Raw genomic sequence first — 27621 nt, 5'->3', positions numbered from 1 at the left:
TACGGTGGTCTACAAAAGTTGGAACAGAAAACGCGGTAGGAACAGAGAGGGAGTCCTTCTCACTCAGCTGGAAGTGTAACCAGACCGCTATGAATCCATCACCATCCTATCATCTTCCGCGACTTCGCCAATCTCCTCAAAAACCAGCGTGCCTTGTTGCTCCTTCAGCCACTGAACACTCCTTTTCTCGTCCATGAAGTAGGTATACGCTCTACGCAAATCATTCACGTCCACTTCCTCCGACTTCCTCTTCCTCGCTACGACTTGAGCACATGAGATGAGGTTCAGAGTATAACGAAGCGTTGTTTCCATAGACATCTGGGTAAGAAGTGTGGCCGCGTCTGGTGAGAGCGTTACGTCCTCCTCCTGACACCTTCAAAAGAAAGCAGTGTTGAGCCAATAGAAAAGAAGTAACATGGAATCAGGCAAACCTGATCTGAATTATTTGTTCAATATCTTCACCCGTGTACGGTTTCGTGCTAACAATGAGAACACGGTCAAGTAAATCGACCGGAAGCCCGTGAGGACTTCTCACGTTGGTCCCACGTATGCGAGCCATCCCTCTGTTACTGGCCATGATAACGAGAGGTGACAACTCATTCTCAAGAGCACGATTTAAAAATGAGAAGCATTCAATGTCTAGCATGTGAACTTCGTCGATGAATAAAACCTGCGATGATAGATCAGTGGCGAATTAGAATGAATGAGAAAGGAAGCCTATTCACCCCAGGAATGATCTCTGCCTTGCCCTCTTCCCTCCATTCCGCTACTTTTGTGTTAATTTGATTCCTCAGCTCCGGTTTGATCTCTCCAGTGTCTCCGGCAAACAGTGCAAGAAAACCTTGCGTCCGGCTGTTTATCACGTCGATTTCGTGCAAAGAAACGGTGTGCACGACTTCCTTGCGTTTTTGTATTTCTCCATCGGGACATTGGACGAATCTGGTCTGAAGAACATGACCTTACTAAGAGGCAGAACCTTATATTGCAAGGAGCGAAACGTACATCCGAGCCCATAGCATCATAATCTCTTGAACGCGCGAACGAACGACCGAGTTTCGAAACCTTCCCTGAGGTCTTGTCGATGGCGATCACGTCCCCTGCTAACACTTTTTCTTTCGACAGCGCGTCAATCATTTTGGTGCCCAAGTCGTAAATGGTCTCCATGTCGGTTGTCTTGATTGTAAGCTTTCCAGTTTTGGTAGCCTATCAAAATTAAGGGTTGAATCAAAGGAAAACCTCGAGAGGGAATTAACGCACCCCAGTCAAACTTCTGTCAATCTGAATCTCAACCACCTCTCCCTCTATTAACTCTGTCTCTTCTTTTATCCTAACGCCAATACTTCTTCGGAATGCTTGAGTGAGAGCCTCCGTTTTTGACATAGACAATGAGAAAACTTCGCTCGCAGCGATCATCGTGAAAGGTACGTCGTTTCCGAGTGTTTGTGCCATTCCTATCAGTGAGGACAAACTCAGCTGGTTAATTTACGAACCAACGCGTTAAAAAACTTACCAAGGGCTATAGCAGTTTTACCTGTTGACGGTGGGCCAGCAAACAGCATTGCGCGTCCGGCTATTCGTCCTTCTTGCACCATTTTAAGAATCATCCCTGCTGCTTTTCGTGCTTTCGCCTGTCCAACCATTCCTTGACTGTTCGCACGAGGTTCCAAACGATCATCGAGACCTAGACCTTGAATATGGGAGTGAACGCCTGGAGTGGTCCGTTCACTATGAGACGCGCAACACGACCTGGAAAAAAACTTGAGGGACGTACCTATACGCTCCATCTTGGTTATATCCCGTAATTCGGAAGTCCCAGCTGTTATCTGTGTTGTAGCAGCCTACGATAGTACATTTACAATATTAACATTCGAGAAAACGACTGAGAAGATGTTACTGACCATGGTTACAACTTACAGAAGACAACGCGTCCACCTGCGCCGGACGCTCGGCGCTCGCAAGCTAAATCACATGACGCCAGCGTGATCTTTCCTTCTGACAGTGACCTTCGATAGTGTCGCTTTCAAGTCGCTTTACTTACATGGCCCTTCTTCATATTCTCATACTCCAGGACCCTTTCTTCGGTTTACAGCGTGTCATTTCTGTTCCTATTTCTGGTATCAGGACTCTTGTCAGCTAACAGTTTTAGAAGAACTCAGGGCACTCCGGAATGATGATCTATGTCAGTGAAAACCGTCCCAAATGGAGAATAATCTCCCCTGCACCAGACCCAGATTATAAATTCTTGCACAAGCGATTCTGTTTCTCTACTCAGCACGATTATGTTCACGCTGTATCGGCACCCCTTCACGCTTTTCGCTTATTTGTCAATGCTCCTTTACGCAGGCCATTCTTCCGCTGACGATTCCGAACCCTCAACACGAGTGCTAATCTATTCTGCAACACGAGGTTTTCGACATGACTCCATTCCGACAGCCATACAAATTCTCAAAGAGAAGGGACCCTCAGTTCATATTCAATTCGACAGCACCGAGGATGAAAACTTGTTCTCGGATAGTAATCTTGCGCCCTACGGCGCTGTTGTCTTCCTGAGCACAACCGGCGAAGGTATGCGATAAATTGCTAATTCGTGTCTACCCCTCACTTTACCCTGAACGCACGTCTTGTTGTAGTTCTTCAGGCTTCTGGAAAGACTGCATTTCAGAACTATCTCAATCGAGGCGGCAATTTCATCGGGATACATTCTGCCAGTGATAGCCTTGTCAACGATACTTTCTACGGACATGAGATTGGTACGTTTGAAAAGGCCGAAGGTTTTGAGTCTCTGAGGACACCTCGTCATGAGTAGGGGCATACTTTGATTATCACCCACCCCTCCAAAATGCTGTGTGTCGCACTCAACTGTATTCTTTGACTTCGATTCACTAAACATTCTAGACGGTGAATGTTCTGGATCGGTCTCATCCGAGCACAACAATGCTTCCGGCACGATGGAAAGTCCAAGATGAGATGCACGTTTTAGCTTCGATTTTCGATTTTCGAAACTAATGCTTGTGTTGTGTTGGATTGTGAAGGTATAATTTCAAGTCCGATCCGCGAGCTTTGGGCGCAAAAGTCATCCTTTCTGCCGATGAATCTACATATACCGGTTAAATCTCTTCTTTGATGTTTGTTTCGGAAAGCTAACGCCTGGTTTAGACGACGGCGTGCGGAAATTCAATCAAGGGACTCCACATCCTACGGGTTAGTGCTTGGTGCAACACTTTCTGACGCAAAAACTCGTCATTGACCTCTTCCTCACCCTAGCTTGGTATCAAGAACGAGGTGCTGGTGTCCAAGAGGGACGCACGGCTGGACGTAGCTTCTACACCAGTCTGGGCCATTTAAATGAAACGTGGCGAGTGAGTGAACTCTATTTTAGAGTGATACAACCATGGTTTAGTCGTTAAAGGATGAACTCTTTATTGCCCATGTCCTTGGCGGGATACAGTGGGCTCTACAGTCCAACAATACTCAAAACGCCGGTGAAGGGACTTCAGGAAATACCGGTGAAGGGACTGCAGGCCCTCAGAAGCTTCCGTCAGGGTCAGTTCCGCGATACACACCTCCCAATCTTTTGTCGACAGTGATTTACCTCTTTCTAATGATACTCGGTATTAGTAACGCTGATTGATGGCCTACTACGTGCGACCTTTGTTGCTATCCCATCGCTCCTTTGAAGGCTTTGTGTTTTAGCCTCTAACACTGTAATTACAATCTTTCATAATTTTTTGTGTAAATTTTCATATGTATCTTGATCTATTACTTCATTTCCTTCGCGTCCACCACAGACCTTCGTTTGATCTCCTAAATTGCGAGTGTAGATCTACGCTGCACTCCCCCTCGGTCCAACGATTGACTGGGACACACTTTACCCACTTGCTTTACACACACCGTAGAGATAAGCTCGAGAAAGGCTGATAGAGGTCGCTTACCGTTATCTACCTCACAGTGAATACTCGTAGAATATCACGAGCAGGACCAGCCTCAAGTCTCTGAGTACTTTTGCGATACCGCCTGTGACGAGGAAAATAGGCAACTGCACCCAAATCTGTCTGCAGCACGAGGGTAATAGATTCACAATCTAGTATTGCTCGGGTAACTCCTTGAGTGCTGAGCTAGTCGAAAGTCGCTCTGAGTTGGCGTTAGACGCCGTTCAAAGAGGGAGTGTGAAGTGGTTATATCATTGTTCTGAGCCCTCGTAAGGTAGTTAGGTTTGTCTTGGGATATCCTCTGCGAGTCTCGATCAGCAGCGGCTCGGCGAAAGGGTTCGAGAACCCAGATGTCCACACCAAAAATCGAAGTAAGTAGGTTAGTTTCAAGTCGCATCTACCGGAAAGAATAACGGTACGATGGGTCTAAAGTGAAGTAAACCTCAGCATTGAGAACAATATAACAAATCAAGGACATACCAGCACGTCCCTTCGTGAGAGGTCACCGTAGTCCAACCTTCTCCATAAATCCAGTCAAGCGCGACACAGAATGACTTGAATCTGTCTCCATTAACTCTTTCGGCTTGGCCTGTTGTGCATTCTCGCGAAGCATTTTGAGGTAATGTTGCGGTGTAAGCCCACCAGCTTCACGAAATTTCCCGAAAGCCGCTCGTTTCTCGCTTTCCTTAAGCTGCACAGAGGTGGATACGTATGGTCTTAACTGTAGTGAGGGAGAGAGAAAACCACGAAGTGGTGAGTATGGATGTTAGCAGAATTGATTGAAGACTTACCGTAGAGTTCTCAATTTCTAATATCGGCGGTGCAACGAATACGCGAACTTTTTCATCCAAAAGGCGATACTTTGCTTTTCCTCGAACGACGTGTCGGCCTGGTGCACCTGTTCGGTGACCGCCAGGAAGAACAGCTTGTCGAGTGCCTGATGGGGGAGGAGTTTGGTGGATGAAGGTGTCTGATCTTGAGAGTACTGAATATGTTCACCTTTGTAGTAATCTTTATTCCCTCGTTTTGTCGTGAGAGGACGTCTGGAGGCTTTGGACAGTCGAGCTGCAGTCGGGAACATAGGGAGGTTTGGTGGTGGAGAATTGGTGGTGGAGAATTGGTGGAGAAGTCGAAAATTCTCACGACCGATACCTTCTCCAATTACAAGATGGGCAAGAAAAACGCTGAAACCTCTTCTGGGAGACCTAAACGCGGCCGTGGTGCCCGAGGAAGAGGATCTTCTTCAAGAACTAATTCGAAGGCAACATCTGACAAAAGGCTAGAAAGAACTTCTCAAGACTGGCGACCAGACAGCGCTATAGATGATGTTGGGGCGGAGCAAGACAATGGTTTGGGTGCGCGTCCTGCTTGCCTCTTTATGTTCTGCATCTCTGACATATCTGTGTAGAGCATGAAGATGATGACCAAGTCCATATAGATGTCCCTGTAGCGATGTGGGTGAGTCATGAAGCTTATATCTTGCGATGTAGTATCAATGTCAGTCTAGGACTTTGATCACTGTGATCCACGACGTTGCTCTGGGAAGAAACTTGCACGACTGGGACTGATAAAGGAGCTGAGAGTTGGAACACGCTTTAGAGGTGTCGTTGTTTCGTGAGCATGCATCCACACCCCTTCTTGTGAGCTGTGAGCTGAATTTCTGTATGGTCCTTTTTCACCACTTTGTACTTTGACAATCAACTTACTTCAGTCCGAAAGGCATCCAAGTCGTCAGTCCTGCCGATCGAGAGATCGTTCTACAGGGTGGACTTGCCGTCGTTGAATGTTCGTGGGCACGACTGGATGATGTACCGTTCAATAAGATTGCAAGCCCTCATGAACGTTTGCGTACGTCTGCAACCAACTTTTTCCTGTAGCGTACTGACAGAAACGCTTTTTGAGTGCCTTATCTCATCGCCACAAATCCTGTCAATTATGGAAAGCCATGGCGATTGAACTGTGTCGAAGCTCTGGCTGCAGCGTTCTATATAATCGGATTCGGTGATTACGCAGAAAAGCTTTTGTCTGGCTTTGGTTGGGGAGAAGCATTCTTTAAAGTGAATAAGTGAGTCATTTTTATAGCCATCTGACACGTAGAGGTTCTCATTTCAACGGAAAGGCCTTTCATAGACAAGTATCGAAAATGTCATTCTGCAGCCGAAGTCAGTGCAGCTCAAGAGAAGATCATAGAAGATCTTGAAAGCAGTTGGCAACAGTCCAGGAAAGAAAAAGGTGAATAAGTCTTAGTTTGGTATACAATTTTCTGACCATTCCATAGAGGATGCAGGTGATGATCTGTTATTCGAGAACCCGAATCATCAACGTCGTCTCGGAGAGCAGGGGGAAAGTGATTCAGAGTCTGAAGTTGATGAGGTCGGGGACGAAATTGAGTCTTTGTCCGGAGTCCTCTCCATTACAAATTTACACCCACAGCACCAGTAACCAGCACCTTAAGTATCAGATTCGTAGAATCTGATCATCGAAAGGAACAATCACATCTCCGTTCCCTCATCCCACGCCCTTCCACGCCAGGATAAGTATGTACTCCGTAAAACTGGGTCAATTCTTGGGCACGGTTACGGTTACGAGCCGAATGGTGGAATAAACCTGGTCTTTACTTACCAGCGATTGTCGGATAAGCGCAAAGCGAAAACTGGGGCACAATGTCTGGCCAAGAGGCCGATTCGGAAGTTTCGCGTGAGGGATAGTCGAGGCGGCATAACAATGCCGGAGATGAACTTGTGAGGAAATTTATGTACAGGTGATTGGCGAGTCCACTGAGAGCTCAGCTATTATTGAAGTTTAGCCCCAAGAATGAGGTACTGCCGAAAGGAGAGAACGCCTCTGAACAAGTCATTCTCAATGGGACATGAAGCAAGCTGAGCAACTTATGTGACCCAAGTCGGCATTGAAACATTGACAGCCTCGACTACCACTCTGCTAATGCGAAACTTCCGACTCGGTGGAATCTGGAGCAGTTCTGGAACCTCGACCCATCTGAATGTGGTCCGTTACGGAGTAGACAGTACTCAGATTCTCCGACTCGCACTTACCGAAAATTTGGCCCGGAGTGGGAATCTCGGCTGTCTCGGTCAATTCCAGGCATATAACAAACGTGGATAAAGTGTTGTCGATTTCGCTCAATGTCCATCAAACCGCCGTTCACGCTTGCCTCTGCTATCAAAAAAGTCAAGGTCGCCCAAGACCTTTGGAACTCAAAGGAACCTGCCAAAGTTGCTCTTGCTTATACGCACAACACCATCTGGCGTAACAGAGGTTGCTTCCTGTCAGGCAGAGACGAAGTAATAGAGTTCTTGACGCAGAAGTGGAAGACCGAGCATGGTTATCGGTTAGTCACTTGCGATAGTTGTAATGATCTTTATCTTCCTTCACAGCTGATGGATAACAATTAGGTTGAGGAAGGAGCTCTTCACGTTCCGCGACAACAAGATTGCAGTTCAGGTGTGTTTGCGCTGTTATGTCGATACCACGTGATACATACCGATGATCTTTCTAGTTCTTCTATGAATGGAACGGACAATCTGACCTTAAAGGGCAATGGCATCGAACCTATGGCATGGAGGTATTGTCTCATCTCATTCCTTACTTGGATTTTGATCGATAACGCATGATTTTGAAAAGAACTGGACATACGATGAAGATGGGATAATGAAAAAGCGCATGATGTGTGGCAACGACATCGAAATTAATGAGGATGAGCGATGGTTCAAACCAGGTGTAGACGTTGATTCTGTAGAAATTACCGAAAAACACTTGTGAAAGGTATTGTACAATCCCAAGAAGTTTTGCAAATACTGTCTACTTCAGTTGAGCGAACGAAATCTCGTCGGTCTCCCTGTTCAAGCTCAAGTACATATTCTTGAGGATGGTGTCCCCGACCTGAGAATACGGGAATCAATCACACAGGTAGCATTCAAGGCAGCAAACAGGTCTCACCAGCCAAGCTTTAGATCCCAACCCAAGCTTCCCGGCGGTGATTCCGGAGTAACAGGTAGTTGCATTGATGGGAAGGTCGAAGATTAAATCTCGGGGGTCAATAGTGAAAGACCTGTTCCCGAATCTAAATGTCATGGAGGTGTTGCTTGTACACGGGATGGTCCATTGCTTTTGTCCAAAGTCGAACCGGGCGCCAGGTATCAGAGCGTGAATGGCATCGGCGTCCTATTTAGAGTCATGAAATGGGATCAAGGGAAACTTAGTTAACAATCGTGCGACTTACCGAGGGGGTTACGACCAGGAGGGACTGAAGATGGGATTTATCCTCGTTATCTATCACACTCTAAGAAACTATCGGACTAACCGTTCCAGTATCCAACACCCCCGTACGATTTCCATGCGCTACCCAGCCCAATTGAACACCGTTCACCACCAACCCATCGATTGGCACTTCCCAAAATCCTTTCTTGTTCACGTTCTTTATCGTGACGAGAGTGTTTTTGTGATATTGATTCGGGTTCAGACCTCCAATAGTCATCTCTCCCTCGCTGTTCTTTTTGTGAGCGTCCAGGTGGCGAGGGATCTTGAAGGAGACCACGTTCTTGGAAACTTGATTTTGATTCTTGAGGACGTCGAGGAATGAAGTTGTATTGGGTTGGCGGGAAAGTGCCTAAAAGTGAAGGTGTATACAGACAAATCAGAGTCAACGAGAATTGTTGAAAGCGATGTGGTACTTGCTGGTTGCCCGAGACCTAAAATACCATCCCATGGAACATTCGCACTGCCGTTCAAGAATGTAAGTTCCTCAGGGCTCTACGATGACACGAGGGAACGCACGAAACAACCGACTGGCTTTCTCTGATCGCGGCACCGAACTTAAGGTTCTGGACAGTAAGCTGAGCGATCGATACATGGTCGGTGACCATGTTGCCCAAGGCATACCCGGAGACATAGAAGATGAAGAAAACCTCTCGGGTGTTCTGGAAGGTTGAGCTGGAATTAGGACCAATAGAGGCATGTGGGCCCTGCATTGCGGGAAAGCTCAGTTCAAACATCAAATAGATTGGTTCAGGGGATAGCTCACGCAACCTGGAATGTTTTCATCGTCTCCATGACAATTTTCATCGGGAATCCAAAGATCAGAAGAACCTGTGTCGACGAGCAGCTTGAAAGGACGAGCTGGGGTTCCGATATGAGCGTCGCAGAAATCTAGAAAAGATTGCATCTCGATACGACGTAGTTGAGGACATGAGGCCAAATTCTTACATCCAACGTCTGTAGATCTGTGAAAAAGAGTAAACTCAGCAAGGCGCGAAGCCAACGATCGACTACAGACTCACTCGATTTGAAGTTGAGTAGAATGGCCGCCTTCATCGTCCTCGGTGCCATGGACCAGATTGATAATACCTCCAGTTTCTTCTTTCGAAGTCGCGGTGGCGAGTTTAAACAGTCCAGGAACGCCAACACGGTTCAACCGTTTTTCGTTATGGAAGCAGGAATGTGAAGCTTCAACCGCGATCCTCTCGTGTATTTTGGTCAAGAACTGGCTGTCAGATGGCGGGACGCGACCTGTTGCGAGAGATAGACGGCGGAGGGCCCTGTTAATGTGTTGCTGATGGACGACCTTGGAAGACAAACTTTGGCTCAGCAGCAGTTTCAATCAAGAACACACTCACCGAGGCCGGAACGGTCGAGCGTGGTTTATGGCTGATCTGTCCTTTGACAGCCTGCAAAGGAGTACTATAGAGGCGGGTGTTCACAGAAGTAGATGCGCCGAGAACAAAGCCATCCAAAGAAAAGAGCGTAAACGTCAAAAAGAAGGATGAGTAGAGCACAATTTGCATGACTTTGAAATCAGAGGAGAAAGGAAGTTTTTTGAGGACGTGAGTCTCGAGCTGGGTTGAATATAAGGCACCACAAAGCGATTAGAATCCCGTCCATTATACTCAAGGTCCAAATTATAATTTTGAGTTGTCAAGACCAAGTCAAAGAAGAAACGGATTCTGGATCGATGTATGCGTCTCAATCTTGATTATCTCTCGGGGGAGTCGTAGACTGGGCTACCCGGCATTCGGGATGTCCGCACTCATCACACGCGACCTACGCGACTGCCCTCTCACATCGACTTGATCATCTCGAGTACTCGTAAAAGTCAGCAGGATTGCGGCGATACGCAATCTTGTTACCGGTGAAGGCGAAGAGCTCTTTCCATCGTCAGCATCAAGAATCCAGTAGAGGCTAAGCATTGTTCGCCTTCCGTAGCAGCCTGGTGTGTGGAAGTTGGACGTTACGTCAAGGATGGCCGTGTGCTGTAATTGATGGGAAATCCTCTCGTATTCCACTCGTTTATGGGAAAACTTCTTGGTCGATGTTGCGCAGTACCGTGATAATCAAGGCTGCGCAACCGCATTTCAACAAGTGGGCCATGAAAGTGCTCGTTATGGATGAACGTTGATGCATTGCTGCACCGCAACCAGCCTGCAGATGGAGTTATTACCTATTTCAGCACACTGTCCTTGTTCGGAGCCACTATAATTCCCAGAGCCCTCCTTCATTCCAACCAGCATATTCCTATCCTTCCTTTTTTCAATCGCTACCATCATGTCCAGCACGAAAACAGTGACGACCCAGCAGCCCGCTTTCAAAACCAACACCATGGTTCCTTACCACGATTTCCATACTCATTCTGGCAACGAGAAAACTTGCTGCTCGCAAACGTCTGTTACTGGTGCTGGCCATTATGAAGCCAATACGTCCTGTCATCGACGCTGCCATAAGGATCGTCTGAGACGCTCTCTCATGTATCTCGTCGCTATATTGCTCGGTATTGCTGTTCTTCTCAGCCTCTCGTGTTTTTTCGACGTCTCCGACGTCATAAGCTTTGGGACCGAAGGCTTGGCAAAGCGTGCTACTGGGACCGGTGCCTCTAATGGCAACAACTCGTTCGTTAATAGGAAGTGTAAGTTCTGATATCCTGTTCAAGAAGTTATGTTCTATCTTGATTCTCCATTTACTAGTGTACCTCATCGTCATCTTCGTTGGCTTGCTTCTCGTAGTGATTATGGGCATTTGTTTAGCTGCTTGGTGCTGCAAAGGTACGTAGATTTTTAAAAAAGTCATGATGCGACCGTCGGGTCGGGACTGATCACTTCTCGATTGTTAGGGTCATTCGAGAATCCTCTTTGCTGCCCTTGTTACCTTTGTGCTTGCTGCGGCGGTCTGGGTGAGTTTGAGAGTTTATCCCGCTCATTCATCTCCTTTCCTTCTTCGCTTCAATTTCCGCATTACGTTGCACAACAACCTATCTACCTCCAGACCTCCTTTTGCGGAGCTAAACAGGGTCAAATACATCCCCAGACGCTTCACCCTCTTGTTGCTCCACTTTACCTAGATCTAGAGCTGACTGTCTTCTCACACAGCATGCCTCGAATGTATTGGCTGCGGATTGTGCTGTGAGGGCGCCAGCGAATTGTCGGATGGTTGATTACCAGTTCGGATTTCATTATACCCTTTGATACCTAGTACACTGTACGAGATTATGGACTCATCATCATTGGGAGTAACATAAGTATACGGACTTTAGTTAGTTTATCGACTCTCAATGTGCCCATGAATGTTCTAAAATTGACTCTAATGCTAGCGCTGAAATCTGAGAGGTAAGTCCAGGAGTTGTCCGATGTTTCCGTGTTTCGGTTGAAAGCTTCTGCCACACATCTCACGATCGATGTCCTCCTTCACCTCCTTCACTCCCACTTCTTTTCGTTTTCTATGCCTATAAGAATGCGTTGAGGATCCATTGGAAAAGGACGGCTCGCTCGTACCTACCCCTACTGGTACAAGTTGGAGTCGCGGTCGCGAGGGAACTCAAGGATGAACGAGCAAGAAATCATGACATTGCCGTGTAGAAAAACATAAGTGTGCAAACTAGATGTGATATGGTATCAATGATGAAAAGAATTGAGTAAGAGACATGATCCAAAGCAGAAGCAGATCCTACGTTAAGGGTATGAGATTGTACCATGACGTCCTAAACTTTCGAGCAAAAGCAAAAGCATGAACAGAACAGGACGAATGCGAACATGACGGAGTGAGTTAGAAAGTAAGAAAATAACAAAGGTGTGGAAGCGATGAAAAATTTCTTCTACATGATCGTGCACCACTTAGATTTCTTCTCCTTCTCTTCTTCCTTTGGGGCGGTCTCCTCACTAGTGGCATCAGTAGGTGGAGAGGACTCAGAGGAGGCTGGTGTCTCCTCAGGGACTTCTGGCGTCCGTTCTACAGGCGAGGATTGCTTCGATGCCACAAACTCTCCCCTAGCATTATCTAGCGACGCGCGTCCTGGGGGGGCTTTGCTGAACCACCCTCCAGGGAACATCAACGACGAGGCGGTGGACTCCAATCTTGACCTTCCTGACGGTGATGACGGCGAATCTCCCGTTACGGTATCGAGAGACGTTAGGGAGCTGGAATCGAAGTGATCAATTTATGTAGATTTACCGAGAAGATAAAGGATACTCACCCTTCTTCTTCGTAACTTGCAGAGGTAGGGAATGGTTCCAATCCTTGATCACTTTCAGCTGCATCGGAATGATCATGTTCCACAACTCTCGGTGCCTGGAAATAATCACGATAGTCAGTACATGATATTAAATATGGTCGATAATTACCACTGACCTCCACACTCTGAGCCACGGGTTCAGGAAGTTGCTCGAGTTTAGCCAACTCTGCATCATCATCAACTACATCTGTGGACCCTGCTCCTTGCCTCATAACAGAATAAGACGGTGTCCATGGTGAACGTGGACGTTGAGGTGTGTTTTCCGCCGATGCGGAAGAGGTATCAACAGTCAACTGGGAAAAGATCATCAGACATACTGCAGTCACAGACAAACAAAACATGGCTCACTGAATTCAACTTGTTTGACTTGGAGGTGGCTGTTGCAGGCGCTGATAGACTGTCTACATCTTTCGTCTCGGGTTGAGAAGGTGCAGATGTAACTGCGACATCCTCCGAGAACGGGTCTGAACCTTGTTTGGTGACGGAATAAGATGATGCCCACGGTGATTTGGATTCTGGTTGGGGGGCATCAGCAGCAGATTCGAGCGAAGGCAACGGCTCCTTGATGTCAGTGGTTTCGATGGTTTTAGAGGACAAGACATCGGCAGCTTCGTTCTTTCCTCCATCAACGGCTTGGGATCCATCTCGCTCCTGCGACACGGGCGTCGTGTCATCTGGTACGACGTTAGTTGTCGAGGTGACAGATTCATCCCGAGACGCGTCCGTGGATTTGAATATCTGTTCTGAAGGCACCTCCATCTGACCAGGCGCGGCGAGGACATTAAACGAGGACACATTGGCGACTGTGTTATCGCCCCGGAAATGGTCACCAGTGGGAGTTTCCTCGTTATCCAGTGTCTCGGATGTTATCTTGTCGGTAATTGAGGTTACAGAGTCGTGGTGAGATGGTGATATGACCACACTGGAGTTATGCAGATCCTGGTTGGGCAATTTTGCTTCCTCTAGTTGTATGGTCTGTACCTGGTTTTCAACCGCCGATTCATTGGGAAGGTCCTTTGATGAGGGCTGTGGGCTTCCCTGTACAGACACAGAGTAGGATTGAGTCCAAGGTGAAGCAGGACGGGCAGGAGCGGAGCTATCATCAAACGAGTCTGGGGCCTAGGAATGGCGTTAGTGAGAGGCATCATCAGCCAGTCATTGTAACTAGAGTACCTTGGAAGTAGCTTCGCCCGAGACGCTCGCAGCACCGGTAGATCTCTTAGTTTCTTCAACGAACTCCCCATAGGGTTCAGAAACTTCAACTGCAGGTACCACGCGCCCCTCAACCTCAACAACCGGCTCTTGAGCTAGATCATTTAATTGTGTGAGAGTATCACTACTGGCCGCATTGTGCACAGGTGCGTTTTCCTCATCCGGCACTGCTTGCGAATCCAGTAGTTCTGAAGTTTCAACCTGCTCCTGGACACCCGCGGGTTTTGACGCTTCTTGAGTAGCACCAACAGGTAGTAGGCCTTCAGCAGACTTCGCCGCATCGTCGGTATGTGATCCCTCCTGCTTTGGTGCTTCTTCTGAAACAGCCAGGGCTGGGCTACCTTGGCTTGAAACAGAGTAAGAGGGCGTCCAAGGTCTTGGGGGTTCGTCGTTTCTCTGCGCAAGCTAGACAATGGTTTCAGATCATACAAAGAGGCAAAGAAAGCAAAGCTAACCTTGTCCTCAAGCGCGATTCCTTCAAAGGGTGAAGGAGCGAAAGCGACTACATTGACGATAGGAGCCTCATTCACGGCTGGGGCATACTCCACTACCGGTTTGGACTCAATCTCGGGAGTTTCTTCCTCCGCTGTGATACCAGGTCCTTGACTGGTGACGCTGTAAGAAGGGGTCCACGGAGACTTGGGTCGTTGCATTTCTTCTGCCACTTGAATATGCGAGGCCGTTTCAGTGCTCTGAGGGCGTTGAGCCTAAGTAAACGTCGGAAATTAAAATTAAGCTCTATGCAAGGGATGCAGATGTAGAGGACAAACCTCGACGTCTTCATGAGCACTCGATACTTCGGCTTCCCCTGCGACACCGCTGTCCATCTGATCTACTTCCGAAAAAGAGATTTCTTGCCCTTGCTTTGCATCTTGTTTTTCGACAATCCGAGCGGATTCGTCTGCCGCTTTCGTCTGGTCGGGGGCAGCCCTCGGCTCCTGTGGTACCCTGTCTTCGTCTACACGGGTCTCCTGTTCTATCGTTGAACTGACAGTTAGCCAGCCGGGTTTGGGAGGGATTATGTCTTCTTGAGGCTCACCATCTTCACCTGCAGTATCGCCTGCAGCGCTACTTCGAACTCCGTCCCGCGTTGCCTCTTCAATTTGGTTCTGGGTTACATCCTCATTTGAGTGCAAAGTATCCAAGTGCTTCTCTTCACTAACTCGATCTGTTGCGACAGCAGCCCCGAGGCTGGGTTCGGTAGCTGGTTCGATCGGGGTAACCTGGTTATGAGTTGAAGGATGTTCACTGACTGATGCTTCGGCGACAGGTTCGTCAGTCACCTTCTCTGTTGCGTTGTCGGACTCGATCGAATCGGGGGAGTCATGGATTTCTTCTGGTTGGCTTTCAGATGATTCTGCTGCAGGTGGAGTGGAAGATATCTCCGTTGTTGTGCTTCCCGAGATTTCAGGGCTTTCCGCTTGAGTCATTTCCGTTGGAGTGGCATCGTCATTGGTAGCATCGATGTCTGTATTCCATTCTTTCACTACCTCTGAGGTCTCGGTCTCCGATGTGGGTGCGCATTCTTCTGCAGCCGAAGACTGAGTAACTGTAGTGTCCTCAGGGGCAATAATTTCGTCCTTGCTAGAGATCTGAATGTCGGCGGAAGGTTCTGGAGAGGATTTACTCTCAAAAGCAAGAGAAATCGGAGGCTCAGCTACCACCTGGATATCTGATTCATCTTGGGTCTCGTCGTTAGATCGCAGAACAGCCTCCGGGACCGTACTCTCACTGTCTTTCGGTGTAGCTGCCTCCGATACAGTTGCAGGGGCACCAGGGGACGTCGGATCGAAAGGTGCAGTGTTTCCTGTGAACTCCCGTGCGGTATCAGAAGCATTCAATTGCTCAACGTCATTCTGAGTAGACAACTCGACTTCTGCTGGCTCTTGAGAGGCCTCGTTAAATGGCTTAACCGCTTCAATCTCCGGTATAGGTGGCGTTGTATCGACCATTCCAATCTCTTCAGGAACGGTATTCAAATTAACTTGTCCTAGAGGTCCATCGTGCGTTTGTTCTGGAGCTTCACCTGCTTGTGAATTAACGACATCCTGTACAACTTTGGCGGTTCCTTCATCTTCCTGGGCCGCATCTGATACAACAGCATCAGGTGCCGCAGGGAGTGCGTCAACAACTTTCGATTCTGGCGGCGACTCGAGCGATCCGGTGCCTACATCCTCCTTCATTTCGCCCTCCGCCGTACTTTCTTCCCCATCAAACGCTTTCTGCTCGGCCTGCACTTCACTTTCACCCCGGCATTCATCACGAATTCCGCTGCCTGCAGCCACTTCAGAATCGTGCTGTTCACCGACTGCCGAGGCAGCATCAATTTTTTCAGTAGGTTCCGACGCAGACTTATCAAGCGCCGTTGGAAGTGCATCAGCGACTTCGGCTCCTGGAAGGAACTCGAGTGCTGCAACACTCATTTCCTGCTTCATACCTCCTCCCGTTACACTGTCCTTCATAACACTAACTCCTGTCGCGGCATGGTCAACAGGTTCTTCTGGTGTTTGAGCGGGAGTCTCCTGCTCTGCTGTATCCGATACAGTAGTATCAGGCGCTGCGGGGAGTGCATCCACCACGTTGGTTTCAGAGAGGGATAGGTCCGGCGCTGAAGTTTCAGTTGTATCCTCTCCGCCTATCGGCTCTCCTTCCGTCTCAGTAACTAGAGATCTTAATTCTGGCACGACTTCTGCTTGCTCTTCGACGAGCTCGTTCACTGACTCGCCGTCATTAAGCACTGCAGCTTCAGCGGTGAATTCCGGATTGGTCGTAGGAGGAAGTGCGCTTAAATGGGGGGTTTGCGTTTCCGACTCTGTGTTCAGGTTTGCATCATTTGTGAGCTGGGAAACATCCTGATGAGCACCGGCATCAGGGGTGGATTTGCTCTCTCCCACTGATGGTTGCTGCTCCTCAGCAACCTGCAAATCATGACTGTCCGCGACCAGCGATTCACCCATCTTTGGATCTGGGTCGTTGCCTACGAGAGATTGGTCCCGGTCGACTGACGTAGTTGCTAAACTACCGCCATTGACCACCAACGAATTATCTGCTGTCGTTTCCGAGGCAGCTTGAACAACATTACTGTCAGCTTCAGGTATTACTTCGGTTTCTAATGGCACGTCCTTCGAATCCGCATCGTTAATGGTGGATTCGGAATCAATCGTATGGACGACTGGACTTAATTGGATAACTTGAGTTACCGACTGTGTAACTGGGTTCACGTCGTTCGTGGACTGGGAAGGATCAACCTGGTGGGCACCGGCGTCGAGGGAAGAATTGTGCTCTTCAGCTGACTGCTTCTGGTCTTCTGCGACTTGCAAATTATCAACGTCTGCGACCAGTGACTCATCCAATTTTGGATCGGGGACATTGCCTTCGATGGATTGTTCTTGGTTAGCGCCAACCGACAACGATTTATCTGCTTCTGTTCCGGAAGTAGCTGGAATAGCATTACTGTCAGCCACAGATGCTTCGGTTTCTAGTGACACGTCCTCCTTCGATTCCGCGTCGTTAATGGTGGATTCGGAATCGATTGTATGGGCGGTTGGGTCTGGTTGGAAAACTTGAGTTACCGACTGTGTAATTGGTTGCATGTCGTTCGTGGACTGAGAAAGATCAACCTGATGGGAATCGGCGTCGAGGGGGTTTTCATTCTCTCCAGCTGATTGTTCTTGGTCTTCTGCAACTTGCAGATTATCCACGTCCTGAACCAACGATTCATCCAGCTGTGAATCAGGAACATTGCCTCCAATGTCTTGTTCCTGGCCAAACGACGTAGCTGCTAAACTACTGGCATCAACCACCAACAAATTATCTGCTGTTGTTTCAGAGGCAACTTGAACAACATTGTCGTCAGCTTCAGATACTTCAGCTTCTAATGGCACCTCCTCCTTCGAATCCGCATCGTAAATGGTGGATTCGGAATCGGTTGTATGGACGACTGGGCTTGATTGGACATGAGCTCCCGACTGTGTAATCGGGTTCACGTCGTTCGTGGGCTGCGGGAGATCAACCTGATGGGCACCGGCGTCGAAGGAAGATTTGTTCTCTTCAACCGACTGTTCTTGGCCTTCTGCGACTTGCAGATTATCAAGGTCTGCGACCAGTGACTCGTCCAATCTTGGATCGGGAACATTGCCTTCAATGGAGTGTTCTTGGTCCATTGACGTAATTGATAAGCTGCCAGCGTCGACCACTAACGATTCGTCTGCTTCTGTTCCAGAAGTAGCTGGAATAGCATCACCGCCGGCCATGGTGGGTGCTTCAATTGGCACGTCCTCCTGGGTCGAGACAGACTCGGTAAGGTTCTCCTCGACAGAAGTCCGTTGTTCGGATTGCGGTTCCGCAGATGTATCGAGAGAGACCAGATTATCTTCCCCCAATGGAAGGTCCGTCTCAAATGATGTTTTCTTCTCCACGTCTCGTGCTGTGTCCTGACCGGGCTCTTCGGATTGTACATTCTGCCTGACACTGGTAGGAGTTTCTGCATCGCCAGCATTTTGCACGACACTATCGGATTCTTCCCGGTGCGGGAGTAAAGTAGGCTCTGGAGTTTCGAGGAAGATAGCAGTATGTTCAGCTGAAGAGATCTCTTTCAAGTCGGGCTCAGCCGGCGCTTGGTCTTTCTGAATCAAGTCTGTGGGCTGTGGCAGTGGTTAGCACAAAATACATCTTGGTTTAAATGTTGGCAGACCTCAGTTTCATCCGCATCTACTTCATTGCTAGCATCGTGAGTGATCTCACTCTCCTCATGATTCGAGGGAACAACGTCGAGATTGGCCACGTCAGAAATCGCGTCGTGTAAAGTTCTATTAGCGACCTCCGACTCGTAAGGCTCTTTCTCTGATGCGCCCGCCGTCGAGTGCTACACAGGTATCCTCCTGAATTTGGGGCATGACAGAAAGCACACGACTCACCATTTCGGTTTCAATTCCTTCTACATCATCCTTGGACGCGTCCATTTCATTCAAGTTTGGCTCTTCAATAACATTTACTTTGGGTTCCGATAAAGAAGCACCATCGTTAACGATTGAACCCGTCACCACAGACGAAGTATGTTCTTTGAGAAGAATTTGAGTGGCGTTTTCTGGACCGTTGACATACTCAACGGAAGCCATCGTGCGTAGAGTAGTTTGGGGATTCCAATTTCGTGGGTCGTCAGTCGTTAAGTTGAGTAGCAAGGAGACCAATGAGGGAGTCTAAGCCTGAGCTGGTTCTTTGCTAGCTCTAGTAGTTGACAGTTCACACGCAGAATCCGGAGGAGAAGAAAATTAAAAGGTTAAGCCGATTTTCTCGCCGAACTTGCACGTGTTGGTAACGACATACTGTATGGGTCACGAGTTTGTCACGTGCCCGTGTTATTGCCGACGGCGTTAGCGGCTTCCTTCCGAAGTTCCTAAGTTCCAACAGTGACAAGGAGCACAAGGAGCAGACTCGACTCAGGCTGTACATGAAGATACTAACATCCAAATATCAAGTTTATATCTTGAGAAAACCCGTCTCTAAATGCCCTAGTAAATAGCATTTATTCACAGTCCCATCCAACTGCTTCGTCCATCTGCGTTGTGAAGCCCTGTATGCCCAATTTTAAGCAGGCCATCCATCATTCTAGAGTAATCCGAGTCTTCGCGTTGAGCCTTGCGTTCACCAGGGATTTCGACTGCATCAATGAGGGGACTAGAGGCAAATGACGGTGACGAAGGCAGCAATGAGGAGCGCGAAGCAGTTCCGATTGAAGGAGTGGACTGCCTTGTCGTCATCTCCGAAGGAGTTCCATCGATCGATAGGAAGGATTCTGCGTGCCACTCGTACCATACTTGCCGCTGATTGGTTAGTCGCCAGATGGAAACATGCAATTCAGAGTTCCTTGGTAGGTAGAGTGGTTCCTGAATTGAAGCATTTCATGTTACATGGCATGTCAGGAGTGCTCAAAGAACGTACCCTCAGAGGGAAGAACAGCGGGAACCAGCTTAGCATGTCCTTCGAGATTGAGTTCTTCCGATGCGGATGGATGCTGAGACCAATATTTCCATACAAGACAGCTTCAAAGTAACCTGCGAAGCCGCTGATAAAGGCGTCACCAACTCACATTCAACTGGCCCCAATCTAGAAACGTACTGTAGAACACCTGCATGCGGAATATGGAAGTTCAACTTGGCCGAGCGGGTATTATGAGTATTTGTGGGAGGAAGCCCTGCCAAAATTGCGAGGTGTTAGTTATCTCTGACGAAATTGTGAGATGGAGCCAACCTCGTCCATCAAGAACCACATCACGTCTCGGATGTTCGAACTCCCAGCACTCCTGAACTTTGGGGCCGCATCTACTGCTGGCTCCTCCCCCGTCACCACTGAGGACGTTTACTGCCTGGAACATCACAACGTAAGGAGTTTCTAGGCTCTTGAGATCCTTTACCGAACGCGCCTCGTTATACAATTTAGAGGACGATAACGGCGCCAAGTGAGCAGTATATGATGAAGGAATCGAGATGCCACCGGCTGGCAGGCAGATTAAATATACGACTAGAGTGATTCATTGCTGGAAAACTCACGTTTGAGGAACCTCATGGCTCCATCCAGACATTCCGGGCTCAGCTCATTATCTCCAAATGACCCCAGGAGCTCGCTGACTAAAATATCCGCCTGTTCATCGATAGTTATTTGTCGCATGTCTCCAAACAGCAACTTGACTTTTCCCTGCCACTCAGAGCGTAATCTATGTTGTAACCTGTAGATATGTCAAACACTGTCTTGGAAGAAAGCAAATGTCGACATTACGTGACAAAAGCGTTTGGATTTTTCTCTACTGCATAGACAAAAGCATTTCGATCGGACCGCTGGATGGCTGATAGGCATCGAGCGACGAGGGGTCCCCGACCTGCTCCAGCGACGCAAATAACGCTGATTGGAATGTTAGACTATTAGAGCAAGTATTACTTTTCTGCACGTACATTCTGACCGCTTGTGGGCGGTCCAGCAATGCTCTGTAAACAGCCTAGACTGACGGATTGAAATGGAACAATTTCCTCGTTTGACATGTATCGCACCTCTTCATAGTTTCGGTATTTCACAGGATCCTGCTCAAATGTTTGGTATGTGATGGAATGTAAATTATCCATCAGAGGCTAGGTGGGATAATCATTAAACTGAAGGAAGGTTGCTTTGACACAAATACGCCGAACCTGTAGTGGGGCCTGGAGGAAATCCTGATATCCTTGAGCAAAGTTTTCCACTGAACCTGCTTTTCGGGTAGCTAGCACAATTGGGCTCGTAGCTTCCAGGTGTTTAATGTATTGAGAATAAGCATCCTCTCCGCCACGAGCATGCAAATTGGACGAAACGCTTGAAAGCACAATATTAGGCCGGTGCTGCAGAACTCGGAATTCAATGAAGGGAGAAAGTCAGTCTGAAAGATTGCCTTGCCGCCATGGAATCTCTTATAAAAGTTTGCGTAGGCTTTGGAAGCACTGGGTATCCTTTGGCATTGGCAATGAAAGTCGACGCGGGAAGGCAAATGTATCGAACGGCTTCTGCTGACCATTTGTTTAGAACGTCGAGACTGTTTGGGAGTGGAGGTCCAAGGTCAAGAGCTACAGTGAAAGTCGTATCAGTAGAACCTCGGGACGAGAACGGATTATTCACACCTAACGATAGCCTGGTGTTGTACTCGCAGATGGTCCTTATAAGGTCCCAAACTTCCCATGCCGCGTCTATCTGAGCCTCTAGAGACTTTACAGCATTAATTTGCTTCTGCCCATTGGGAGGCGTGGTCAAGCGTGGAGACCCTGGCACCACTGGTGTAGCGTTTGGCGTCACTTTATTTGCTACTCCAGATAGCGGCGATATTGGGTCTTGTATTGCATGAGGGTCATACACAGGAAGGCGAACGGCCAAATTCATATATGGGGCCTTTCGTAGGCAAGTATTGATAATCCTGGCATACGACGATACGTATTCGCGATTTCGAGGTGGTGGTAAGATCGCCGTCTGAATACTGAGATATGAAGCGTATGCTAGTTCTTGTTTAAGTGCCTAAGGGACGTCTTCAAAGATCCCCCCAAGTCAATGACAAGGACGTACGATTTCGGCGTCACAGCGGATCCAGTCATCTTCTGTATCAAGCTCTAACCATTCAGATATAATGGCGGTGACACCTTCAGCCTCGTCTAATGTAGGAAATTTTACTTCAGCTGTTTATCATTCAGATGGAGTAGATGATCGACTCACCAAGCCTCGTTATAGTGACTTCGTCAATCTCGAAACAAGGATTCTCCCTCCAGGTTTCGGCTTTCTTATCTGCAGCAACATCCCGACTTACAAACATTCTGCTTTCCCTGCGACTCTCTCTCTTCTTTTTTTCGTCTCCCCAGTCATAGAGTATACACATTTCGGTCCATCTTTTCCTCCAGGCATCAGTCGTCAGTGGTAGACAAACACTATCGTAACCTTTAGATCGTGATTCTGAGATGACTTGCAATATTGGGGTCTGGTGAGCAGAGTCCGGAGAATTTGAGACGCGAATTATATCAGAGTGGTCGATTCTGGTAGATATTGTCGCAGACGGCTCCCAGGCTGACATTTTTACGGCAGTTGTCAATGTTTGTGTAGGAAGGAGGGCCTGAGGAAATTTGAAAAGAAGGGAAGGAATTTGACCGCGTTTGCGTCTACCTGATCATGTTCGCTTTTGTTCTCGGCCTTTAAATCCTGTAAGTAGGTCCGGATTGACAACAGTCCGGTGTGTTGTAAATTCACACAACATCACGTAGTACGACGATTTTCACCGTTTCACGGCAACCCAAAAAGAAACACGAGTATTATACATGTGGCACTAATGACATCGAAGACTCTCCTATACCTTCACGTATCTATTATAAAGAATTCGTTATTTGAAGGATGGATAAGCAGGTATCTTGTGAATACGTACGTAGCGTCGATTTGCTGTAATTGCTTTAGTGCAAGCATCACCTTCCTTCTATACCCAGTCATGTCATTCTTTTGACAGGGATTTGCTTCTAAATAGATGGTTTGCAAGGTTTTTATATGACCGAGTTCCGGTTCCAAGGCTTTCAAGTCAGGTATCTGGTTACCATTCATCTGTTCAACGTATGTCAGAAGGATTAACGACTCCCGAGGGCGAACATACCCAAAGTTCCTCCAACTTTGTCAAATGCGATACATTTTCGATTGCAGATATGAAGTTGGCTCCGACATCGAGCGTCCTGAGCTCCCTCTGTTACGTGTAAGATATCCGTTTGAGAAACCCGGGTCTTGGTATTGGTACTCACGTTATCATCCAACCCTTCAAGTTTCTTGATACCATTATGACTTAGATATAACTCCTCAAGAGTTTCCAGTCCCTCTAAATTTTCAATGACGGTTATTCGATTTGATTGCAGGGAAAGAATCTTGAGTCGCTTCAGAGTGGATATACCCTGTGTCGATGAAGATTTTGACAGGAAGAACAACCGATGAAGCTGATAATATTCACCTCGATCTTCGTGATTTTATTCTTCCCTAGCCATAATTCTTCTAAATTGACCAGACTTTCTAGGTTCTCTATTCGCTAAAGTATTTGTGAGAATGGGTGAAATGGATGTGTGCAAATGTACATACGCGTATTCGATTTCCACCCAATTCAAGACTACGCAAGTTCGAGGATGAATCAAGATTTGTGATTTTTGTTATCTTATTTTGAACAAAATACACCGTCTCCAGGGAAGGAAGATGATTCAAAGCTTCCGGAATCATTTTGACAAGGTTGAATGAAAGATCGAGAACACTGTTAAGTGCCAGTCAATGTCAATGAAACCATCGACGGAATACAATACAACGCTCACGTTAACTTCGATAAGTTGTTCAGAGCATTTCCGACGTCTTTCACTTTGTTATCGTACAAATCCAACTCCTCGAGTTTCGTTAGTTGTTGGAACACTTCAGGATCCAAATGAGAGACGTGATTTTGGCGAAGGCATAGCTTCTTCAAATGCTGGGCAAACCTTGGAAGCCTCAATTCGTCCAACGATCCGATGCGCGAATGTATCAACTCCAAGTCCTATGGTCGTGTCAAACAAGTGATCGACCAAGAAACATGAATTCGCAGTCGCACCTCAGTCTCATCTGGCCAGTCTGCGAGGAAATCACCCTCTTCCACCTCGTACTCCACCTCTTTCTCTTCTTCTTCATCAGAACTTTGAGCTTCCCGGTTCACGACAGGCAGCTCAACTCGCGCACTTGGTCCCGTACTAGATAATTTGAGACTTTAGAGAGGTGTGGGAACCGGATAGGGCGTACCGTGCTTGAACAGCATCAATAGCAGGTTCATCTGGTGCTGTCGACATTGTCGTCAAATGCCAGAACAGGTCTTTCTCGGCGGCCCGGTCGATCCAATGCACACCCTGAGTGACGCCACTATTAACGTAAGTAAGTACCGAGGTGTGAAACCTTCGGAAGCCACAACAAGCATTTGCAGAGATTCATCACTCTTCACCACTCAAGGATCTGCTGCCAATGATTCACATAACGTTTGGCCGGAGGCTGCATTTCAAGGGACGATCGTGCCATACATGCATGTAGATCACGGAGAATTCCTCGATCGAAAAGCAAAACATAAACATAATTTATCGGCTGCAAGTTACCTCCCGCGGTGCTCGATCTGATCACGAGGAGCATCATGATCAAAGTAGCGACCTCATGATCTCAGAGTCAGAATCAAAACATTCAGAGGATGCATTTATACGCCGTTTCGCTAGTACAAACTCATGCTTTCCAGTACAAGAGGTATGTATAGTCCACACTAGAATTACACCCAACAAACAAGAGAGACGACTCGATAAGTGGTTCAGCCAAGAAAAAAAAGACGGAGAGAGAACTGAAGAGAAGAGCTACAACAGGGATACCAGAGTCACTATGAAGTAAAGAGAGGGAAATAATATACTTTAGACTTCAAATGAGAGTCGTGATGGATATCTACTGACAGAATGTACACGTAAGGTAGGTTAGTGTTCCTTTAGAACGAGACTTAGAATATGAAGATAACCAATATTAACGGAAGGAAAGTAGGGATTTAGAGGGTCGAAGAAGGCATAATGGGCTTTGATGTGAACGTGATCTGGTGAGAAGCTGCGGCCAAAAGTCAATGCAGTGAACCTTCCGTTTATGACAAAGGCATGAGGGTGAACGCTCCTCAATTGACGTCAAGAAGGAGAACGAATAGAAGCCTTCATGCAAGCTGCAACAAGTCCTGACAGCCAAACAAGACGCTTCAACCAGTGACGAGTCCTCGTCCTTTATTTTCTCGTTCAAAGTCTCTGTTGTAATCTCGTCCGTCACGTCCCTCAACTACATCGTATCGAGAATAGTCAGCATTCCGAGGCTCTCGTGCGGCGCTCGTCCCGTAATACTGTCTCTCAACACTGACAGGGGTTGGTAGAGTCTCCCGTTTGACTACTACTGAGTCATCGCGCTCATTGTCGAATGATTGTGACGACATCGTCGTGGGAGGCACAGCGGCCAAGGGTGATGGAATGGACGAGGCGTAGTACGCTCTTGCTGCTGTGCCATGGACGTTGTGGTCGGAGTGATGACCAGATTGATAAGCCACAAAGCTACCAGTAGCGCCTCCAGCAGGAGGTGATGGTGAAGGTGTGCCTAAACTGCTACGATGGGCGTAAATGTCACTACCGGAGCCTGAAGAAAAGCCATCATCGTAGCTATTATTATGGGGGTATGCTCGGCGCAATGAGCCGCCGGAACCGTACGGGGGGGTGGATGACGGCTGATAGGGGCCGACCGATGAATGAGAATAGGTCGACATGGTTGAGCCAGGAGGTGCAGAAAGAGAAACAGGCGGAGTGGTAGAATCTCTCGGCTTCAGAATTTTATCCTTTCGTCGGCGGGCAGAAGAAGGAACATGTCCCTCTTTCTTAGCACGAGAACGAGCGTATCGCAACCCACATCTTGAACATATATGTCAGTGCCATGAATCGATAAAGCATGGTGTCAGTGAACTCACGCATTACACAACTCTTTCTTGCCACTTGGTCCTTTTCTCCATTCCGGGCTCGTGGTCGCCTTACAGCTGCTACACCGCGGTACACCAGCGGGTCTGTTTCCATGGCTTTTACCCTCCTTGCTAGACCCATTTCCTCCAAACTCACGAGAAGTCGGTGAAACCCTTCGCCGAGGCGGTGGGACGACATCCACGCTGTTGGAGGAAGCGGAAGTGGGAGAAGGGTGGTCCTCGTTTATACCGGTACCTGCACTGCTCGGCGTGGTGGGCGAGTAGGACGAATAACCGGCAGGAGAAAGGGGCTTGTAGTTATCGTGAGGTTGGGGAGGTCCACCGTTGAGCGAAAGTTGGGGAGGCCCGCCTTGGCCGTTTTCATATCCAGAGCCATGGCTCCAGTAGCTGCTACTGCGAAGACTTTGAATTGAAGGATGCGTGGGTTGTGTATTCCATGAGCTTCCGGAATAGTGGGAGTAAGGAGCAGTCAATGAACCATGATGATGCTGGGAAGGCTGATAGGAGTAACTGGTGGGAGAAGACGGTAATGTTGTCGATTGCAATGGTGGAAGAGAGTAATGGTGGTGATCGTAGAAGGTCGATTGACTCGATTGATGCGAAGGCAAAGGGTAAGAGGATGCGGAGGAATTGTTGTAGCCCATACTCGCGAGAGGGATGGCTGGCGTGGATGTGGTGTGGGTAGACAGAGAAGAACCAGAGCTGGCCTTGCGGTCAGAGGCAGAGGAAGGAGCTGATGAAGGAAATGGACTGAGTTTGTGGCACGCGAAAATCACACACCCTAAAAACAACACCAGTCAATAGAGAGTACGTCAGCCAGGACAGGAATGAAGACGAGACAGAGCGAGACACAGTGGTGGCAAGAAACAACGTTGCGGAAGCCCCTATATGCAGGTGACCACGGCCATGCACTTACCATGTGGGATGAAAACGCTCTCCGACTCAATTCCTGCTTCTACCTCTCCCCTCGAAAGAAATCGCCGTGTACAGTTCGTCTTAGCCTCAGGATTGGAGCAATAAGGGCTGCTTTCGCCGCTCGGACCTTGTCCAAAGTCGATCTTATCCACAAGAGCTCGACAATTCGCATTCTCCTCTGGAGCTCCGGGAGGCCACGACATGAACAGAGGCCTACCGGGTTTATTAGAAAGAATTTGAAACTTCCGTCCGGGTGATATCTCCGGGACTGCACAGAGAAGCCGTTCGAACAACAATGCTATTTGCTCTGTTGGCATGACTGGTGTTCCACACCAATTTGTCCAAGGGGATTTTACGGCGTGATTATTGTCAGCAACAGGATCGATATCGACGGACGCATGGATAAAGCAAAGGACAAGGCCTTCGGCTACCCAGTTGATCGTAATGTCGACCGCCATAAATTGTCCGTCTAACACGACTCTTTCTGCAGAGGGAAATAGAGGTACAGAGGGTCCCGAGAAGCCCAGCTGTTGGCGGACCTTAGACAGCCTAAAGAACCGGACACTTTGAACGTGCTTAAGTACATAGATATAGAAATAATGAACATGAGAAGAAACACACCGGGTAATACTGCCATGCAAAGAATGCTCCCGCAACACACCACCCAGGTCATATTCAGCCGTCTCTCTCTCGTCCGGGTGTACAAAAGAAAGTAAGCTTCGACCATATAAAATCCCAGCCTGTGCTTGAAGATGGTACTGAAGAACAGGATCAAAATAAATGAATTCGAGTCGGTCAGAAAGTAAAGCCCAATCTGGAAGGAAAGTGAGCTATGAATGATAACCCTAATCGTTTTTGGAGTCAAGCACTTACAGCATCTCTGATGACCAACTTCGGGAAGCTGGCCACTCTCTTGCTCAGTCATGAAGGACGTGGTGGTCGAAGAAAAGGAGAGGACCCATGTATCAGAGACTCAGAAATTTGGCATCAGTCATGGGTATCGTTAGCAACTTCCAGTCACAGCCTGAAACCCA

General features: G+C 47.9%; 11 protein-coding genes across 12 annotated transcripts; 4 read left to right on the top strand and 7 right to left on the bottom strand.

Annotated features, from left to right (window-relative positions):
• Positions 1-87: 87 nt before the first annotated feature.
• Positions 88-1901, bottom strand: RVB2 (RuvB-like protein 2; the record flags this gene model as incomplete). The annotated part of the gene is made up of 8 exons (XM_043156474.1): positions 88-373; positions 432-670; positions 726-944; positions 1003-1203; positions 1258-1451; positions 1511-1708; positions 1772-1838; positions 1899-1901. 8 exons carry the CDS (start codon positions 1899-1901, stop codon positions 88-90), a joined length of 1407 nt encoding a protein of 468 aa, XP_043006261.1.
• A 426-nt stretch (positions 1902-2327) lies between these two features.
• Positions 2328-3631, top strand: E1B28_011441 (uncharacterized protein; the record flags this gene model as incomplete). The annotated part of the gene is made up of 9 exons (XM_043156473.1): positions 2328-2565; positions 2631-2750; positions 2807-2844; positions 2896-2969; positions 3033-3106; positions 3157-3201; positions 3265-3359; positions 3410-3543; positions 3619-3631. 9 exons carry the CDS (start codon positions 2328-2330, stop codon positions 3629-3631), a joined length of 831 nt encoding a protein of 276 aa, XP_043006260.1.
• Positions 3632-3808: 177 nt separating this feature from the next.
• On the bottom strand, positions 3809-5078 carry E1B28_011440 (uncharacterized protein). Its single transcript, XM_043156472.1, has 5 exons — positions 4929-5078; positions 4721-4866; positions 4410-4650; positions 3933-4355; positions 3809-3879 (listed from the first exon to the last, which is right to left on the bottom strand). The coding sequence occupies exons 1-3, from the start codon at positions 5008-5010 to the stop codon at positions 4432-4434; spliced, it is 447 nt and encodes a 148-aa protein (XP_043006259.1). The 5' UTR covers positions 5011-5078; the 3' UTR covers positions 3809-3879; positions 3933-4355; positions 4410-4431.
• A 3-nt stretch (positions 5079-5081) lies between these two features.
• Positions 5082-6371, top strand: E1B28_011439 (uncharacterized protein; the record flags this gene model as incomplete). The annotated part of the gene is made up of 7 exons (XM_043156471.1): positions 5082-5284; positions 5338-5387; positions 5437-5543; positions 5641-5777; positions 5832-5994; positions 6049-6161; positions 6208-6371. Exons 1-7 carry the CDS (start codon positions 5098-5100, stop codon positions 6369-6371), a joined length of 921 nt encoding a protein of 306 aa, XP_043006258.1. The 5' UTR covers positions 5082-5097.
• Positions 6372-7072: 701 nt separating this feature from the next.
• Positions 7073-7762, top strand: E1B28_011438 (uncharacterized protein; the record flags this gene model as incomplete). Its single annotated transcript, XM_043156470.1, has 4 exons — positions 7073-7278; positions 7343-7391; positions 7447-7512; positions 7572-7762. The coding sequence occupies 4 exons, from the start codon at positions 7073-7075 to the stop codon at positions 7707-7709; spliced, it is 459 nt and encodes a 152-aa protein (XP_043006257.1). The 3' UTR covers positions 7710-7762.
• On the bottom strand, positions 7749-9988 carry E1B28_011437 (uncharacterized protein; the record flags this gene model as incomplete). The annotated part of the gene is made up of 10 exons (XM_043156469.1): positions 9563-9988; positions 9227-9510; positions 9153-9169; positions 8971-9095; positions 8724-8911; positions 8625-8667; positions 8251-8556; positions 8170-8193; positions 7887-8111; positions 7749-7829 (listed from the first exon to the last, which is right to left on the bottom strand). Exons 1-10 carry the CDS (start codon positions 9728-9730, stop codon positions 7749-7751), a joined length of 1461 nt encoding a protein of 486 aa, XP_043006256.1. The 5' UTR covers positions 9731-9988.
• A 431-nt stretch (positions 9989-10419) lies between these two features.
• E1B28_011436 (uncharacterized protein) lies at positions 10420-11510 on the top strand. The gene is made up of 4 exons (XM_043156468.1): positions 10420-10845; positions 10904-10981; positions 11050-11109; positions 11306-11510. Exons 1-4 carry the CDS (start codon positions 10488-10490, stop codon positions 11368-11370), a joined length of 561 nt encoding a protein of 186 aa, XP_043006255.1. The 5' UTR covers positions 10420-10487; the 3' UTR covers positions 11371-11510.
• A 247-nt stretch (positions 11511-11757) lies between these two features.
• Positions 11758-18932, bottom strand: E1B28_011435 (uncharacterized protein). Its single transcript, XM_043156467.1, has 10 exons — positions 18573-18932; positions 18350-18520; positions 14696-18299; positions 14427-14632; positions 14112-14363; positions 13618-14052; positions 12793-13563; positions 12561-12737; positions 12406-12500; positions 11758-12349 (listed from the first exon to the last, which is right to left on the bottom strand). Exons 1-10 carry the CDS (start codon positions 18771-18773, stop codon positions 12028-12030), a joined length of 6234 nt encoding a protein of 2077 aa, XP_043006254.1. The 5' UTR covers positions 18774-18932; the 3' UTR covers positions 11758-12027.
• Positions 18933-19071: 139 nt separating this feature from the next.
• Positions 19072-22369, bottom strand: E1B28_011434 (uncharacterized protein). 2 transcript variants are annotated; one of them, XM_043156466.1, is made up of 14 exons: positions 21880-22369; positions 21733-21818; positions 21297-21684; positions 21076-21242; positions 20835-21020; positions 20700-20777; positions 20604-20647; positions 20431-20553; positions 20205-20380; positions 20078-20151; positions 19906-20020; positions 19774-19849; positions 19597-19720; positions 19072-19541 (listed from the first exon to the last, which is right to left on the bottom strand). In XM_043156466.1, exons 1-14 carry the CDS (start codon positions 22229-22231, stop codon positions 19185-19187), a joined length of 2346 nt encoding a protein of 781 aa, XP_043006253.1. In that variant the 5' UTR covers positions 22232-22369; the 3' UTR covers positions 19072-19184. The 2 variants fall into 2 exon arrangements, with proteins under 2 accessions (XP_043006253.1, XP_043006252.1); XM_043156465.1 differs by having other exon boundaries at positions 19906-20151; positions 21297-21818.
• Positions 22370-22501: 132 nt separating this feature from the next.
• On the bottom strand, positions 22502-23990 carry E1B28_011433 (uncharacterized protein; the record flags this gene model as incomplete). The annotated part of the gene is made up of 9 exons (XM_043156464.1): positions 22502-22517; positions 22577-22746; positions 22796-22882; positions 22938-23084; positions 23141-23215; positions 23266-23431; positions 23490-23704; positions 23759-23894; positions 23944-23990. 9 exons carry the CDS (start codon positions 23988-23990, stop codon positions 22502-22504), a joined length of 1059 nt encoding a protein of 352 aa, XP_043006251.1.
• Positions 23991-24374: 384 nt separating this feature from the next.
• E1B28_011432 (uncharacterized protein) lies at positions 24375-27607 on the bottom strand. Its single transcript, XM_043156463.1, has 5 exons — positions 27461-27607; positions 27209-27401; positions 26589-27151; positions 25664-26453; positions 24375-25607 (listed from the first exon to the last, which is right to left on the bottom strand). Exons 1-5 carry the CDS (start codon positions 27510-27512, stop codon positions 24914-24916), a joined length of 2292 nt encoding a protein of 763 aa, XP_043006250.1. The 5' UTR covers positions 27513-27607; the 3' UTR covers positions 24375-24913.
• Positions 27608-27621: the final 14 nt, after the last annotated feature.

This window comes from Marasmius oreades, chromosome 7 (assembly GCF_018924745.1).
Source record: "Marasmius oreades isolate 03SP1 chromosome 7, whole genome shotgun sequence".
In the NCBI taxonomy this organism is placed as follows: Eukaryota; Fungi; Basidiomycota; class Agaricomycetes; order Agaricales; family Marasmiaceae; genus Marasmius; species Marasmius oreades.
This window is presented reverse-complemented; position numbering and strand designations above follow the sequence as displayed.

Excerpts from the sequence above, each read along its gene's own strand:
- E1B28_011440 (XM_043156472.1), bottom strand. The coding sequence starts at position 5,010 with ATGTTCCCGACTGCAGCTCGACTGTCCAAAGCCTCCAGACGTCCTCTC. Across the intron at positions 4,867-4,928 it reads GAATAAAGATTACTACAAAG|GCACTCGACAAGCTGTTCTT; the intron begins GTGAACATATTC and ends CTCCCCCATCAG. Across the intron at positions 4,651-4,720 it reads TAGAAATTGAGAACTCTACG|TTAAGACCATACGTATCCAC; the intron begins GTAAGTCTTCAA and ends CCCTCACTACAG.
- E1B28_011436 (XM_043156468.1), top strand. The coding sequence starts at position 10,488 with ATGTCCAGCACGAAAACAGTGACGACCCAGCAGCCCGCTTTCAAAACC. Across the intron at positions 10,982-11,049 it reads AGCTGCTTGGTGCTGCAAAG|GGTCATTCGAGAATCCTCTT; the intron begins GTACGTAGATTT and ends CTCGATTGTTAG. Across the intron at positions 11,110-11,305 it reads TGCTTGCTGCGGCGGTCTGG|CATGCCTCGAATGTATTGGC; the intron begins GTGAGTTTGAGA and ends CTTCTCACACAG.
- E1B28_011435 (XM_043156467.1), bottom strand. The coding sequence starts at position 18,773 with ATGGCTTCCGTTGAGTATGTCAACGGTCCAGAAAACGCCACTCAAATT. Across the intron at positions 14,364-14,426 it reads GTGCTCATGAAGACGTCGAG|GCTCAACGCCCTCAGAGCAC; the intron begins GTTTGTCCTCTA and ends ACGTTTACTTAG. Across the intron at positions 12,738-12,792 it reads AGTCAAACAAGTTGAATTCA|TTGACTGTTGATACCTCTTC; the intron begins GTGAGCCATGTT and ends ATCTTTTCCCAG.
- E1B28_011434 (XM_043156466.1), bottom strand. The coding sequence starts at position 22,231 with ATGTCAGCCTGGGAGCCGTCTGCGACAATATCTACCAGAATCGACCAC. Across the intron at positions 20,554-20,603 it reads CGCCCACAAGCGGTCAGAAT|CGTTATTTGCGTCGCTGGAG; the intron begins GTACGTGCAGAA and ends CATTCCAATCAG. Across the intron at positions 19,721-19,773 it reads CCGCATGCAGGTGTTCTACA|CGGCTTCGCAGGTTACTTTG; the intron begins GTACGTTTCTAG and ends CGCCTTTATCAG.
- E1B28_011432 (XM_043156463.1), bottom strand. The coding sequence starts at position 27,512 with ATGACTGAGCAAGAGAGTGGCCAGCTTCCCGAAGTTGGTCATCAGAGA. Across the intron at positions 27,402-27,460 it reads AGTTGGTCATCAGAGATGCT|ATTGGGCTTTACTTTCTGAC; the intron begins GTAAGTGCTTGA and ends CTTTCCTTCCAG. Across the intron at positions 26,454-26,588 it reads GAGCGTTTTCATCCCACATG|GGTGTGTGATTTTCGCGTGC; the intron begins GTAAGTGCATGG and ends TGTTGTTTTTAG.